Source organism: Peromyscus eremicus, chromosome 1 (assembly GCF_949786415.1).
Source record: "Peromyscus eremicus chromosome 1, PerEre_H2_v1, whole genome shotgun sequence".
NCBI classification, from domain to species: Eukaryota; Metazoa; Chordata; class Mammalia; order Rodentia; family Cricetidae; genus Peromyscus; species Peromyscus eremicus.
The window spans coordinates 155350794-155364414 of NC_081416.1; the positions used below are offsets into that span (position 1 = coordinate 155350794).

General features: G+C 48.4%; 1 protein-coding gene across 1 annotated transcript in view; it reads left to right on the forward strand.

Annotated features, from left to right (window-relative positions):
- Positions 1-13621, forward strand: part of Wdr88 (WD repeat domain 88) — a 35714-nt gene that overhangs the window by 8448 nt on the left and 13645 nt on the right. The window contains exons 3-7 of the mRNA XM_059274943.1: positions 1576-1664; positions 4405-4468; positions 7988-8126; positions 9246-9375; positions 13079-13266. Coding sequence (XP_059130926.1) covers positions 1576-1664; positions 4405-4468; positions 7988-8126; positions 9246-9375; positions 13079-13266 — 610 coding nt within the window. The remainder of the gene's footprint in view (positions 1-1575; positions 1665-4404; positions 4469-7987; positions 8127-9245; positions 9376-13078; positions 13267-13621) is intronic.

The following is a 13621-nucleotide window of genomic DNA, read 5'->3' on the forward strand; positions in this document are numbered from 1 at the left end:
ATGTTTGATCTCCAAACCATCTCACTTCATAGGCGGTGGCTTTTCCAAAGGCGAGGAACTTCGGAAAGGAGCCTCGTCCGTGGCTGCTGTTCCTCCTTTTGGCCACACGGGGCACTATTGAATACTTAATCGGCTCTGCTTCATACCAGGAACTAGTCCACTAGCGTGGCTCTTAGCAGGCATGGCCCCCCCCCCCCCCACCTACTCCCCACCAGCCCCCCACCAAACGCCCTCCCCCACCCCCAGATTTCGAGGCCATGTAGCTTACAGTCGCGTGGGTTCTTGTTTTTGTTTTCCTCTAGAGAAATACACTAGCCAGGGAGCCTGGATCCCAGGTGGTCAGCACTAACCCTTCTTCCCGAGCCCAGGACACCAGCCAGAGTGCCCTGCCCTGTTGAGTTCCATTTGGGGAACTCCAGGCTGCCCTTATCTCCCACTGAGCTTGGGAAAGGGCCTACTGGGATTTCCTGAACGTGACCGTACCTTACAGAACAGGCGTAGGGGGCTGGGTGTGTGCAGAGTAGCATTCACAACAGGCCTGTAAAAGCCACTGGTAAGCCAGCTTGTGTGAATTGCCTTCCTGGAATTCCGGTGCTAATTAGGCAGTGTCTGTGGGACTGGTCTCCCTTCCCCACGCTCTCAAATCCCCAGCTCTGGCACGCCTTTCTGGTAGACAACACTTCACATGCATCGTTACAGGCTGTTGCTGGACTCGCTGAGCCCCAAGGAAGACCTGTGCTGACTTTCTCTGGACTTTGCCCCGAGAACTTCGCTGCTCTTAACTGTTACTGTCATCACAGGGGCTTGCCTGTTTTGCTCGCATGAATGTATGTGCACCACGTACATGCCTGGCGCCTGCAGACGCCAGAAGAGGGAGTCAGATCCCCTGGAACTGGAGTTACAGGTGGTTGTTACCTGCCATGGTGGTGCTGGGAACTGACCTGGGTCCTCTGAGAAGGAGTGTTCTTAACCACTGAGCCATCTCCCCAACCCTACATAAATCTTTACTTTAAAAACATTATGTTGTGTTTGTATGTACAAGTGTGAATGTGCCACACTTGTATGTGTGACTTAAATGTGTCACAGTGTGTGTGTGTGTGTGTGTGTGTGTGACTTTCTGGAGTAGGTTCTCTCTCACCATGTGGGTCCTGGAGCCTGAACTCAGGTCATCAGGCTTGGTGGCCAGTGCCTGTACCACCTAGCCACCTCACCAGCCCATATACTTCTATGCCTTCATCCACAAACCTGGTTATTTCTGTAGGAGGGACCCCTCAGAGTGGAATTACTAGGTCAAAGGGCATGCAATTATATTTAAAAGAAATTCTTGAGGGATCCTTGTAGGCTCTACAAAAGGAGAACATGGTCAGGAATCTACTCCCAGCACGGCCAGGGCCCGCCCGCGCCTGTGGAACTGTCAGGGATGAGGGGGTGGGGAGGTTTCTCCAGCATACTTGGGATGTTGGAAAGCCCCGGAGCGTTGCTGCAGGGCAGCTAGGGACTCCCGCTTACCCGAGTTGATGACTTTGATACTTAAGCCTTGAGCACTGACTCTCTTCTCTCCCCCATTGATTTGAGGACGCTGCCTACGGATCTCCGATTTGGGATTTTGAGCCACGACCCAAAGCTCCTGTTTTAGAATGCAGTATCACGGCTGACAGCAGAAGGTGACATCTGGTCCGTTTTACACTGTTTGGGAAAAGTGAGAGTGAGAGGCGGCCACGGTACCTGGAAGGGCAGGGAAGGCTGTTGTTTGGGCCTCAGTGCTTCCGTGTGCACTGAACATCAAGTGGTCGTAACAATGGAGCAACATTCTGCAAATTTAAATCGCTTCAAAAAGAATACTTACTGTGGTTAAGAAGCCAGTCTTCACTCTCGGTTCTTCCTTCCTTTATTTCCTCCCTCGTCTCTCCTCCTCTTCCTCTCCCCTCCTCCTTCTTCTTCTTTGAGACAGTGCCTCCCTCTACAGAACAGCCAGGCCTGAAACTCACTATGTAGCCCAGGCTGCCTCAAACTTGCCACAGTCCTCCTGCCTCAGCCCCTCCAGGTGCTGACAGGCATGCCCCCTGAAACTTTGCTGGAATTTTCCGCACAATGTGTCTTTTCTGTGGTCACAGAAAGCCTGGGGCAGCTGCACCAGAGCTCCGCGATCTAGCCTGGGCCCTTGTTTTAGGGTTACTGTTGCTGTGATGAGACACTGGGACAAAAAAACTGGGGAGGAAAGGGTTTATCTGGCTTCTTTCACTTCCACATCTCTGTTCACCACTGAAGGAAGTCAGGACAGGAACTCAAGCAGGGCTGGAACTCAGAGGCAGGAGCCGATGCAGAGGCCATGGAGGGGTGCTGCTTACTGGCTTGTTCCTCCTGGCTTGCTCAGCCTGCTTTCTTATAGAACCAAGGACCACAAGCCCACAATGGGCTGGGCCCTCCCCATCCATCACTAATTAAGAAAATGCCCTACAGCCCACAGAGACATTTCTCAACAGAGGCTCCCTCCTTTCAGAAAACTCTAGCTTGTGACAAGTTGATATAAAATTAGCCTCATTTTTTTGTTCAGATTTATTTATTTTTATTTTCTGTGTGTGAATGTTTTGCCTGCATGTTTTTAAGTGCACCAAATGCATGTCTGGTGCTGTGGAGTCCAGAAGAGGGCACCAGATCCCCGGGAACTGGAGAGTTGTGAGTACCTCTGTGAGTACAGAGAACCAAACCCAGGAGCAGCAAGTGCTCTTAACCCCTGAGCCACCTCTCCAGCTCCTGGGCTCGCATGTCCTGGAGAACAGTCCAAGGAAACATGGGAGCATATGGCTGCCCATGCTGTCCTCTGGGAAAGCTTGGGGCTCGGGAGGCAGTGCACACACTTCAGGCTGAGTTTATATTAATTTATGCTTAAATCCATCCACACAGCTGGGAGCTGGGCCTTTAACAGGTGAAAGAATCAGCTGTAAAGTGGATTCACTGGACTGGAGAGATGGCTCAGAAGTTAAGACCTGAGTTTGATTCCCAGCACCCATGTCACGTGTCTCGCAACCGCCTGTAACTCCAGCTCCAAGGGACCCTGACTCCACTGGCTTCTGCAACCACCTGAACTCATGTACACACACCTGTACACAGACACACACCTATACATAATTTAAAATGACAAAAATAGGAGCTGGAGAGATGGCTCAGAGGTTAAGAGCACTGGCAGCCCTTCCAGAGGTCCTGAGTTCAATTCCCAACAACCACATGGTGGCTCACAACCATCTGTAATGAGATCTGGTGCCCTCTTCTGGCCTGCAGGAATACATGTAGGCAGAACACTGTACATAATAAATACATAAATCTTTTTTTTAATGACAAAAAATAATTCTTGAAATGGATTCATTGACCCAGAGTCAAGGCTCCTGAAGGACAATACAACTTAAAGGCAAGTGTGGAGTGTTCAGGCTTCATGGTTTGTTTTTTCTTTTCCTGAGACAGGATCTCTCTGTGTAGCCCTGGCTGTCCTGGAACTCTCTTTGTAGACCAGGCTGGCCTCAAATTCATAGAGAGCCTCCTGCCTCTGCCTCCTGAGTGCTGGAATTAAGGCATGTGCCACCACCACCCAGTTAGAGTTTTTTTTTTTTTTAAAAAAGATTTATTTATTTATTATGTATACAGTGTTCTGTCTGCATGTAACCCCTCAAGCCAGAAAAGGGCACCAGATGTTATTACAGATGGTTGTGAGCCACCATGTGGTTGCTGGGAATTGAACTCAGGACCTCTGGAAGAGCAGCCACTGCTCTTAACCGCTGAGCCATCTCTCCAACCCCCTGGAGATTTTTTAATAAGAGGAAAATCTTTGCTGGATGCCACATGATTAGACAAAGATATGCATGCTAGTCAGAATTTTTGTCGCTGGGACAAATCCTGAGATGAACAACTTTGGGCAAGAAAGATTTGTTCTAGCTCATAATTTTATAAGTGGTCAATTTTTTATCTATATGTTTTTCTTTTTGTGAGTGTTTGGCCTGCTTGTGTGTCGTATGTGTGGTGCCTGTGGAGGCCAGCAAGGAATGTTGCATCTCCTGACATCGGAGCTATAGACATTATGAGCCACCATGCGGGTGCTGAGAATTGAACCTAGGACCTCTGGAAGAACAGCCAGTGCTCTTAACCACTGAGCCATCTCTCCAGTCCCTAAAATGTTATTTTTATAACCCTAAATATATCTGAAAGGTAAGGAAGATAATGGTGCCAGATTGTCTTTGGGGCTGTTAGGTATCATTTTCAGTGGGGATGCACAAGTCCTCAGTGTGGTTTACAGAGAGTCTTTGGAAAGATCAATCTTGGTCCTAAGTTACAAAAAGGAGAAAGAATCCTCATAGGAACCACAGGCTCTAGTGACACTATTGTTAAGATGTAATGTTTGTTCAATTTTTCCAGAATCGTCGCATCATCTTACGATAAAACCGTGAGGGCTTGGGATGTCGAGACAGGTCAGCTTCTGGTATGTATGCCCTGCCTCAGTGAAGGTGTCACAGTACAAGATCCTAACTGGGCTTTGGTGGCTGTGGGCTGGACCTGGGATTGGGGACAATGACAGAAGCCCCAGGTCTTCCAGGAAGAACATAGTCTCACCTGCAGAGTTAGGGAATGCACTGATGAAACGTGGGTGGGTATTGGGCAAGAAAGGCTCTCCACCCTACGCCGGTCAGGGCTGCTCTCAGAACCCTGGGAAGAGACCAAGAGTGGGTTGGGCATGGCACCCCAGGTTCCCCTGTGAGCCATTTGGAGCAGGAGGTGGGGCTGAGGCCACAGAGCAAAGGCTATGCAGCTGATGAGCCAAAGCTTCGGGCCTTTCCCAGTCTCTTGTCTCAGTGTCACAGATGGGGCCACTACCCACCTCTCCCAACAGTCCTGGGATTCCTTTCTTCTGCTGTCCCCAACCCTGGGCTGTCTCAGCCCTGCTCGGGCCCTCTGGCACCCCCTGAACCAACGCTTGCTGCCCACACCTGACTTCCCCTGCTTCTCCCTCTTGGCCAATCTTCATCACCTCCCTCTCTCTCCACTTTCCTTAAAGACAACCTTTCTAGCTGGGCATGGTGGCACACACCTTTAATTTCAGCACTCAGGAGGCAGAAGCAGCCGGACCTCTGTGAGTTCAAGGTCAGCCTGGTCTACAGAGTGAGACCCTCTCTCAAAAACGAAAATGAGCACACACCTTTCTAGGTTGGTGTGGTGGTGGTGTACACACCTATAACCCCAGCACTGGGAAGGCTGACACAGTAGGAACCCATTTTCAAGACTAGCCTGGGCTACATAGTGAGACCTCTCAAAAGCTGAGGTGTGTGTGTGTGTGTGTGTGTGTGTGTGTGTGTGTGTGTACCTGTGCACATGCCATGGTATGTAGACGGAGGTCAGAGGACAGCTTGTGGAAGTCAGCTCTCTCCTTCTACCATGTGGGTTCTGGGAATCGGATTCAGGTTTCCCAGTTGGTCAGCCTTTGCCCCAGAGCTGCTGCTCCTGCCTGGCTGACACAGCTATTACTAAGCAAAGCTGGTATGTATTTATTATTGTTGTTATTTTAAATCTCTCTCCCCCTCCCTCTCTCTCTCTCTCTCTCTCTCTCTCTCTCTCTTTCTCTCTCTCTCTCTCTCTCTCTCTCTCTCTCTCTCTCTCTCTCTCTCTCTCTCTCTGTGTGTGTGTGTGTGTGTGTGTGTGTGTGTGTGTGTCTGTGTGTGTGTGTGTCTGTGGGCACATGCATGCCAAGCTGCACTTGTGCAGTCAGAGGGGAACACTGGGTACCGGTCATCATTCTTGACACAAGGTTGGTTTCTTCCTCTCTGTGTGTGTCTCTCCCACTGCATACACCAGGCTAGTTGCTCTCAAGCTTCTGGGGTTTCCCCTGTCTCTGCCCCCATCTTCCCATAGGAGTGCTGGGATTACAGATGCTTGCTACCTCTTCTGACTTTTACATGCATTCTGGAGGATTCCAACTCTAGCCCTCACATTTTCATGGAATATACCTTACCTACTGAGCCATCTCCCTAGCTCTGCCTATATACACACATACGTATATGGTTGATTGATTGATTTTATGTATAGGCATGTGCACCACATGAGTGCCGGTACCTCTAATGGCCAGAAGAGGGCGTTATGTCCCCTGGAGCAGGAGTTATAGGAGGCTGTGAGCTGCTTGATATGGATGCAGAAACCGAACCCCAGTCCTCTGTAAGAGCAGCAGGTGTGCTTAACTGCTGAGCCACCTCCCCAGCCCTGCGTGTGTGTGTGTGTGTGTGTGTGTGTGTGTGTGTGTGTGTGTGTGTGTGTATGGGCTTTGATATCTCTTCAGGGTATATGGCTAGATTTCATTGATAATGTAAGCAGTATAGAAACACAAAACTAAATTAAATCTTTCCAAACAGCTATGCCAACTCACAGCCTAGGCATTCAAGAAGAGGGTACTGTCTGGCATCCTCACAGGCCAGGTGTCATAAACTTAAAAGAATTAGCCAATGTGCTAGGTAAAAAAACAAAAATGAGGGGCTGGAGAGATGGCTCAGAGGTTAAGAGCACTTGCTGCTCTTCCAAAGGTCCTGAGTTCAATTCCCAGCAACCACATGGTGGCTCACAACCATCTGTAATGAAATCTGGTGCCCTCTTCTGACCTGCAGGGATACATATAGGCAGAGCACTGTATGCATAATAAATGTATCTTAAAAAAACAAACCAAAAAAAAAAACCCAAAAAACGAGACTTCTATGGATTATTCCTGACTTTGAACTTTTTTTTTTTTTTCCCGAATGTCTATTTCTTTTCTGTTGTGATTTCCCACCGTTGTCTTTGGCTAGCATTTCTATTTCAAGCACCTTTCTTTTTTCAAAGTCCTTTTATTTCTTTATCGCACAAGTCGTCTGTGACCCTGGCCAGCATTAGGGATGGCTTAGTGAGCGAAGCCGCCTGACAAATGGCTCTAAAGCTTGGTTGCCTTAAACAGCCAACTTTTTTTTTTTTAATCTCACACAATTTCTGGAAATCTAGAAGCAGCTTAGCTGGGTGGCTCTGGTTTCAGTCTCTCCCTAAGTCACAGCAATGACATCATGTGGGGCCACAGTTGCATTAAGGCCCCACTGGGGCAGAAGGATCCTCTTCCAAGATGGCTCGCTCCCACAGCGGTTGGCAGGGGGCCTCTGTTCATATCCTTGTGGGTCCCTAGGGCCACGCAGAGCCGTGTGTGTGTGTGTGTGTGTGTGTGTGTGTGTGTGTGTGTGTGTGTCTGTCTGTCTTTAGGACATGACAGTTAACTTTCATGGAGCATGTGGTCCAAGACAGAACAAAGAACAAGCCACATTTATCCTCCCCCCTCTCTCTTCTCTGTCTCTCTGTTTCTCTGTCTCTGTCTGTCTGTCTGTCTGTCTCTCTCTCTCTCTTTCTGAGATTCAGGTGGCCTTCAACTCAAAATCCTCCTGCCTCAGCCTGCCATGTCCTGGGATTACAGGCATACAGCACCATGCCCAACTTCTTTTTATTTTATTTTTCCTTTTTTTTTTTTTTTTTTTTTTTTTTTTTTTGGATACTAGGAATTTAACACACATCATATCAATGAACTTCTCCACAGCTCCAGTCTCCACAGTGCTCTAATCTCTCTCTCTCCCCCCCCTCCTCCCTCCCTTTCTCTCTCTCTTCCGGGTCCCTTTTCTCCCCCTCTCCCTCGCTGTCTCTTTTGAGATTGGAGCTCACTTGTAGCCCAGGTTGGCTTCGAACTCGTCATCCTCCTGCTTCAGCCTCCCAACTGCTGGGATTACAGATGTGCTCCACCATAGCCAGCTTCAACGATTTCTTTCTTAATGTAGTGCCATATGGTCCTTCGGCCATGTTCTGTCCGGCAGAAGTGAGCTCGGGGCCTGGCCACATCTAATAGGGGCGCAGCTGGGCTCAGTCCGCAGCGGGGAATCTGTGGGCACACCCTGAGGCTGGAGACGGCTGAGCCGCTGCATTCTCTTCTTTGCGCTCTGCCTCACTCCAGTGGAAAATCCGGCACGACACCTTCGTAGTGTGCTGTAAATTCTCTCCCAACGGAAAGTTCGTGCTCACAGCCTTGGACGTGAATCGCGGGATTTGCTTAATTGATCCGGAAAACATTACCACCGTGATCCAGATCAAAGGTGAGGTAGCCAGGCTCCCTGTGCACAGCAACAGTGCCTTACTGCTTCAATAGGGAACTTCACTGGTTTATACGTGAGACTGCCGGGGTGAGGGCCACACTATTAGCCCTGCATGTTACTGCGCACCAGGAATTGCAGCACGTGGAGGCAGGGGCGTGAGGCGTTCAAGATGATCTCTTCAGCCCTGTACTCACATCTTTAACATATAAGAATAACAGTCACCACACATCACTTTCCTGGGCGATACTATGCTATCGTGATGTAGGATGTAACCATGGGGGGAAGCAAGCAGGATTTCTCCATGTTATTCCTTTTACATATATGGTAACTTTGAAGTTATCTCAAAATGAAAACAGAGAAAACCCTTCATTGTTTAAAAAAAAAAAAAAACAACAACCACCAAAAAACAAAAATCAATTTAAGTTAAAGGTGGCTGTACCTGTTTTGTATTCTTCTCGGAAGTATTTATTGTTATTTTGTATGTATGTATTGAGGGAATGGAATTAGGGTTTGCACATCCCAGGCAGGTGCTCTACCACTGAGCAACACCTCAGCCCCTCACTGAGGTATTCTAGGCAGGGGCTCTACCACTGAGCCACGCCCCAGCCCCTCACTGGGGGATTCTAGGCAGGGGCTCTACCACTGAGCCACGCCCCAGCCCAGAGTTATTATTAATAGTGCATTGCTAGGTGACCTTTCTGACTCTGTGTGTGTGTATGTGTATCTATTTTCCATATGTCTTTGGTTCTTATCATACTACTTTTCAGCATTTTGAACTTTCCTATTCATGGCTCACTTCCTATTCTCCCCTCCCTTCACACTCCCAAGTCCTAGTTACATACCTACCTTCTTCACACTCTATCCCATCTCCAGAAACAACACCCTACTGTGGCTCTCGGCATGAAGCAGTTCACAACACAGGGTTTCTCTCCCATTGAACTGGGAGCTGTGTGGTTGCAGGCAGCTAGTCAGCTGGGCTGCACAGAGCAGACAGGCAGGAAATGCTGGTGCAGGCGCATGGTCCCTTGAGAAAACTGGGATTGTTCCGATAGCATCATTGGGTGGTAGAGTTCCCTGGGTCTTTCCCTTGAGGTCACATGTCACTTTGCTTGTGTGTAGATCATCACAGAAGGTCCATCACAGCATGCTGCTTTGATCCTGACAGCCAGAAGGTAGCTTCTGTCGCCATGGACAGGTGTATCAAGATCTGGGATATCACATCCCAAACCACGCTGTTTACCATACCCAAGTGAGAAAGGTTCCGGTGGTGGTGGTGGTGGTGGGGTGGTTGGTGTGGGCAGCAGCATCCCACAGCAGGGAAGTGGGAGAGCTATCTCTCTGCATTCCCCCCTGGACTCCAGTGTCCCAGTGGCGGTGTCTCCAGGGTGGTCCCATGGTGGGGAGTCCCAGGAGGCCAGAGAGAAGCCACCATGTAGCTTATAGGCTGAGCCAGCCAGGGTCTCAAAGGTATTTGCTTCAATGTGAACTCTCACCAGCAAACGTGCCCAGAGCCTCTGTGAAAATATGACATTCGAGGCCAGGAGTGGTGGCACACTTCTTTAATCTCAGTGCTTAGGGCATGGAGGCAGGCAGATCTCTGCGAGTTTGAGAATCCACCCTGGCCTATGTTCTGACAGCCAGAGCTGCATAGTGAGAACCCTGCCTCCAAACAACCACACAGTGAAGTTCAGCTGGGCACGGTGGCACGTACCTCTCGTCCCAGCACTAGAGACGTGGAGGTCGAGGGCTGAAGTCTCAAGGCTAGCCTAGGCTACCTAAGGAGACTCGACTCTAAAATGGGAAGCTCTCAGGATCCAGGTGGTCCTCGCCGGTGGCTGCTCTGCAGTGGGTGCTGGTGTCGGGATCACAGACTGTGTACACACCCGTCCGTCACCTTGCCTGCCCTGCTCACTTCCTCCTTCCTGGGCCAGCTGCCAAGCCCAGTGACCCGAGTTCAAGCCCTGGGACCCACAAGGTAGAAGGACAGACCTGACTCCTGCATGTTGGACTCTGACCAGTCATACTCATTGTGTCACACACACCCTCATAAACACACTCACAAAATAAATCATAAATGTAGCAAAAAAAATTAACCAAGTAGCTTGGGAGAGATGGCATTTCCATTATTTATGATGAAATGCATGCAACATGAATTTTGACCATTTTTTTAGTGCACAGTTCACTGGATTAGTTACATTCACAGTATTTGGCAACCTTCACTATTTCCAAAGTGTTTCACCACACCGAAGGGAAGCTGCATCTGTTAAGCAATGACTTCCCGCTCCCTGAAGCCCCTGGGAGTCCTTCTCTCACTTTCTGCCTCTATGAAATTGCCTAGTTTAGATATTTATATACATGAAGTCATATTTGTCCTCAAGTAACTGACTTCTTTCACTTACTCTCTTCAAGATTCATCCCTGTTGTAGCATATAGCAGAATTTCATTTATTTTCCTAACTGCATATATATGAATATACATACATGCACATATATTGATATACATATATACCATGTTTTGTTTATTGGTCTGTTGATGGGCACTTGCATCTCTCTCTCTCTCTCTCTCTCTCTCTCTCTCTATATATATATATATATATATATATATATATATATATATATATATATATATATATATATATAATTCTTTATTGATTCTTTGGGAATTTCACATCATGTACCCCAATCCTGCTCACCTCCTAGTCCCTCCATATCCACCCCTCACCTCTGCAGTGTCCCCCACTAAAAGAAACCCCCCAAATTAATTAAAAATAAAACAAACAAAAAATCCACCTTGCTCCTCCATCTTTCCTGTCTCTCCAACACCTCTTCTTTTTTTTTTTTTTAAAGATTTATTTATTATATATACAGTGTTCTGCTTGCATGTATGCCTGCATGCCAGAAGAGGGCACCAGATCTCATTATAGATGGTTGTGAGCCATCATGTGGTTGCTGGGAATTGAACTCTGGACCTCTGGAAGAGCAGCCTGTGCTCTTAACCTCTGAGACATCTCTCCAGCCCCCAACACCTCTTCTTTGGTCCTAGTGGCATTGGGAGCTGCAGTGTATCACACAGTACACCCTTTTGTCCAATCAGCCCCACCCACAAATGTTCACTGACATGAGTCATTGGTTTGGTCCAAGGCCTCTGGGCTCTGGCACACCATCACTGGACCCTCACCGAAATTCCTCTCAGATATCCTGCTGTGGGCACTTACTTGTTCTTCATGCATCAATTTGAGTCCCTGTTTTCAATTCTTCTGGTATAAAGCTAAGAGTGGACACGGTGGGTCAAATGGCAGTAATATGTTTATGTTTAGCTTTTTAAATTTTTTTTTTTTTTTTTTTTTTTTTTTTTTTTTTTTTTGGTTTTTCGAGACAGGGTTTCTCTGTGTAGCTTTGCGCCTTTCCTGGGACTCACTTGGTAGTCCAGGCTGGCCTCGAACTCACAGAGATCCGCCTGGCTCTGCCTCCCGAGTGCTGGGATTAAAGGCGTGCGCCACCACCGCCCGGCTAGCTTTTTAAATTTTAATTTTTAAAAATTTTACTATTTTATGTGAATAGCTGCTTGGCCTGCATGCATGTCTGTGCACTACGTGTGTGCAGTACCTGTGGCGGCCATAAGAGGGCGTCGGATCCTCTGGAACTGGAGTTACAAACAGTTGTGAGCAGCCATCAAAAGTCACTAGAAAATTCAAGAAAAGGGAAATCTGTATTTCTTTGTATCTTTCTTCCACATCTGGCTTCCTGTCTAATGTTCTAAGTTCTCTTTGCTCATTATTCCTTTTTACTTAGAAGAAAACTCTTGAGCCTTCCCCTCATCCCCATTTTTTCAAGATAGGGTCTCTCTGTGTAGCCCTGGCTGTCCTGGAACTCACTCTGTAGACCAGGCTGGCTTCAAACTCAGAGATTCACCTGCCTCTGCTTCCCAAGTGCTAGGATTAAAGGTGTGTGCCACCACCACTTGGCTTCTCTTGAGCTATTTAAAAAAAAAATGTTAAAAATAATTATTTATCTTGTAATCCTGAGAGAGAGGAGGGAGAAACACATACACACACACACACACACACACACACACACACACACACACAATTTTGTATTCCTGTGGCACATGTATGCCCCTGTGAGGACAACTTGCTGCAGAAGTTGGTTCTCTCCTCCCATCTCGTGAGTTCTGGGAACCAAACTTTCAGAGACGGGGTTTCTCTGTGTAGTTTTGGTGCCTGTCCTGGAACTTGCTCTGTAGACCAGGCTGGCCTCGAACTCACAGAGATCTGCCTGGCTCTGCCTCCCAGTGCTGGGATTAAAGGCGTGCACCACCACCGCCCGGCCACCACTCTTTTGAGAACAATAAAATTCTTAAGACTTTCCATCTAGGGGCTGGAGAGATGGCTCAGCGGTTAAGAGACTGTTCTCACTGTGTTGTCCCAGGTTGGCCTCGAACTCATAGACCAGTCTGGTTTCAAAGTTGCAGTGAGGCGGCCTCTGGCTCTTGGATATGGGTACTGCAGGTGTGGGGCATCATGCTGTACTGAGGGTGTACTACAAACAGTTGGGTCCCTTCCTTCTGGCCCCAGGATTTCTTTTTCTTAAATATATTTTAAAATTATTTATGTGTGCACTGTGTGCTTGGTGCCTGTAGGGGACAGGAAAAGGTGTCAGAAATGGAGTTTTGTGCCACCGTGAGGGTGCTGGGAATTGAACCCACATCTTTTGGAAGTGCAGCCAGTACTCTTAACCACTGAGCCACCTTCCCAGCCCCACCCCCAGGGTTTTGGTGAGAAAGTGGTCATTGCAAGTGGTCTCCCACTACAGCCTAGATTTCGCGTATCTCTTGCTGCCTTCAGGAGACTTTCTTCGGGAGGTGACATCCCTCTCCCTCCAGGCAGGGTCCCATCAGGACCGCTCTTGGGTCCCTGGCATGGCGTGCGAGCACGCACCCCACCTTTGTTTCAGGGCACACGCCAATACCATCTCAGACTGCTGCTTCACCGTCAGTGGCCACTTCCTGTGTACCAGCTCCTGGGATAAAAACTTAAAAATATGGAATATCCACACGGGGGAGTTTCGAAAACGCGGAGCCTGTGTGACTCTGATGAGGGGCCACCAGGGCTGTGTGAGTTCCTGCTGCATTTCCAGAGACAGTGAGTGGCCTCTCCTCCTCCTGTCCCTTCTCTCCCCTTTCCCTTCCCTAATTTCCCCTCCCCAATTCCTTGTGGGTTGCATCCTGAGAGTTGCAATGGAAAATGTGTGCCACAGTGAAGCCAGATTCACCTTCATTTACCACCCGTACATTGGAAGAGAACCCAGCTGGCTCCTTCATGGTCCATTTGTGTGGACTTTCCTGGGTGCAGAAAAGCGGTGACGTCCCATGATTCTAGCAGGAAGGGTGGTGCTCCCCTCACCGCACCCCAAGCCAGGAGAGGAATTTGTGGACCCATGCTTTCCAGTGGCAGGAACACCAGATCAATGTGGCTTAAACCACAAAAGAAACTTTAA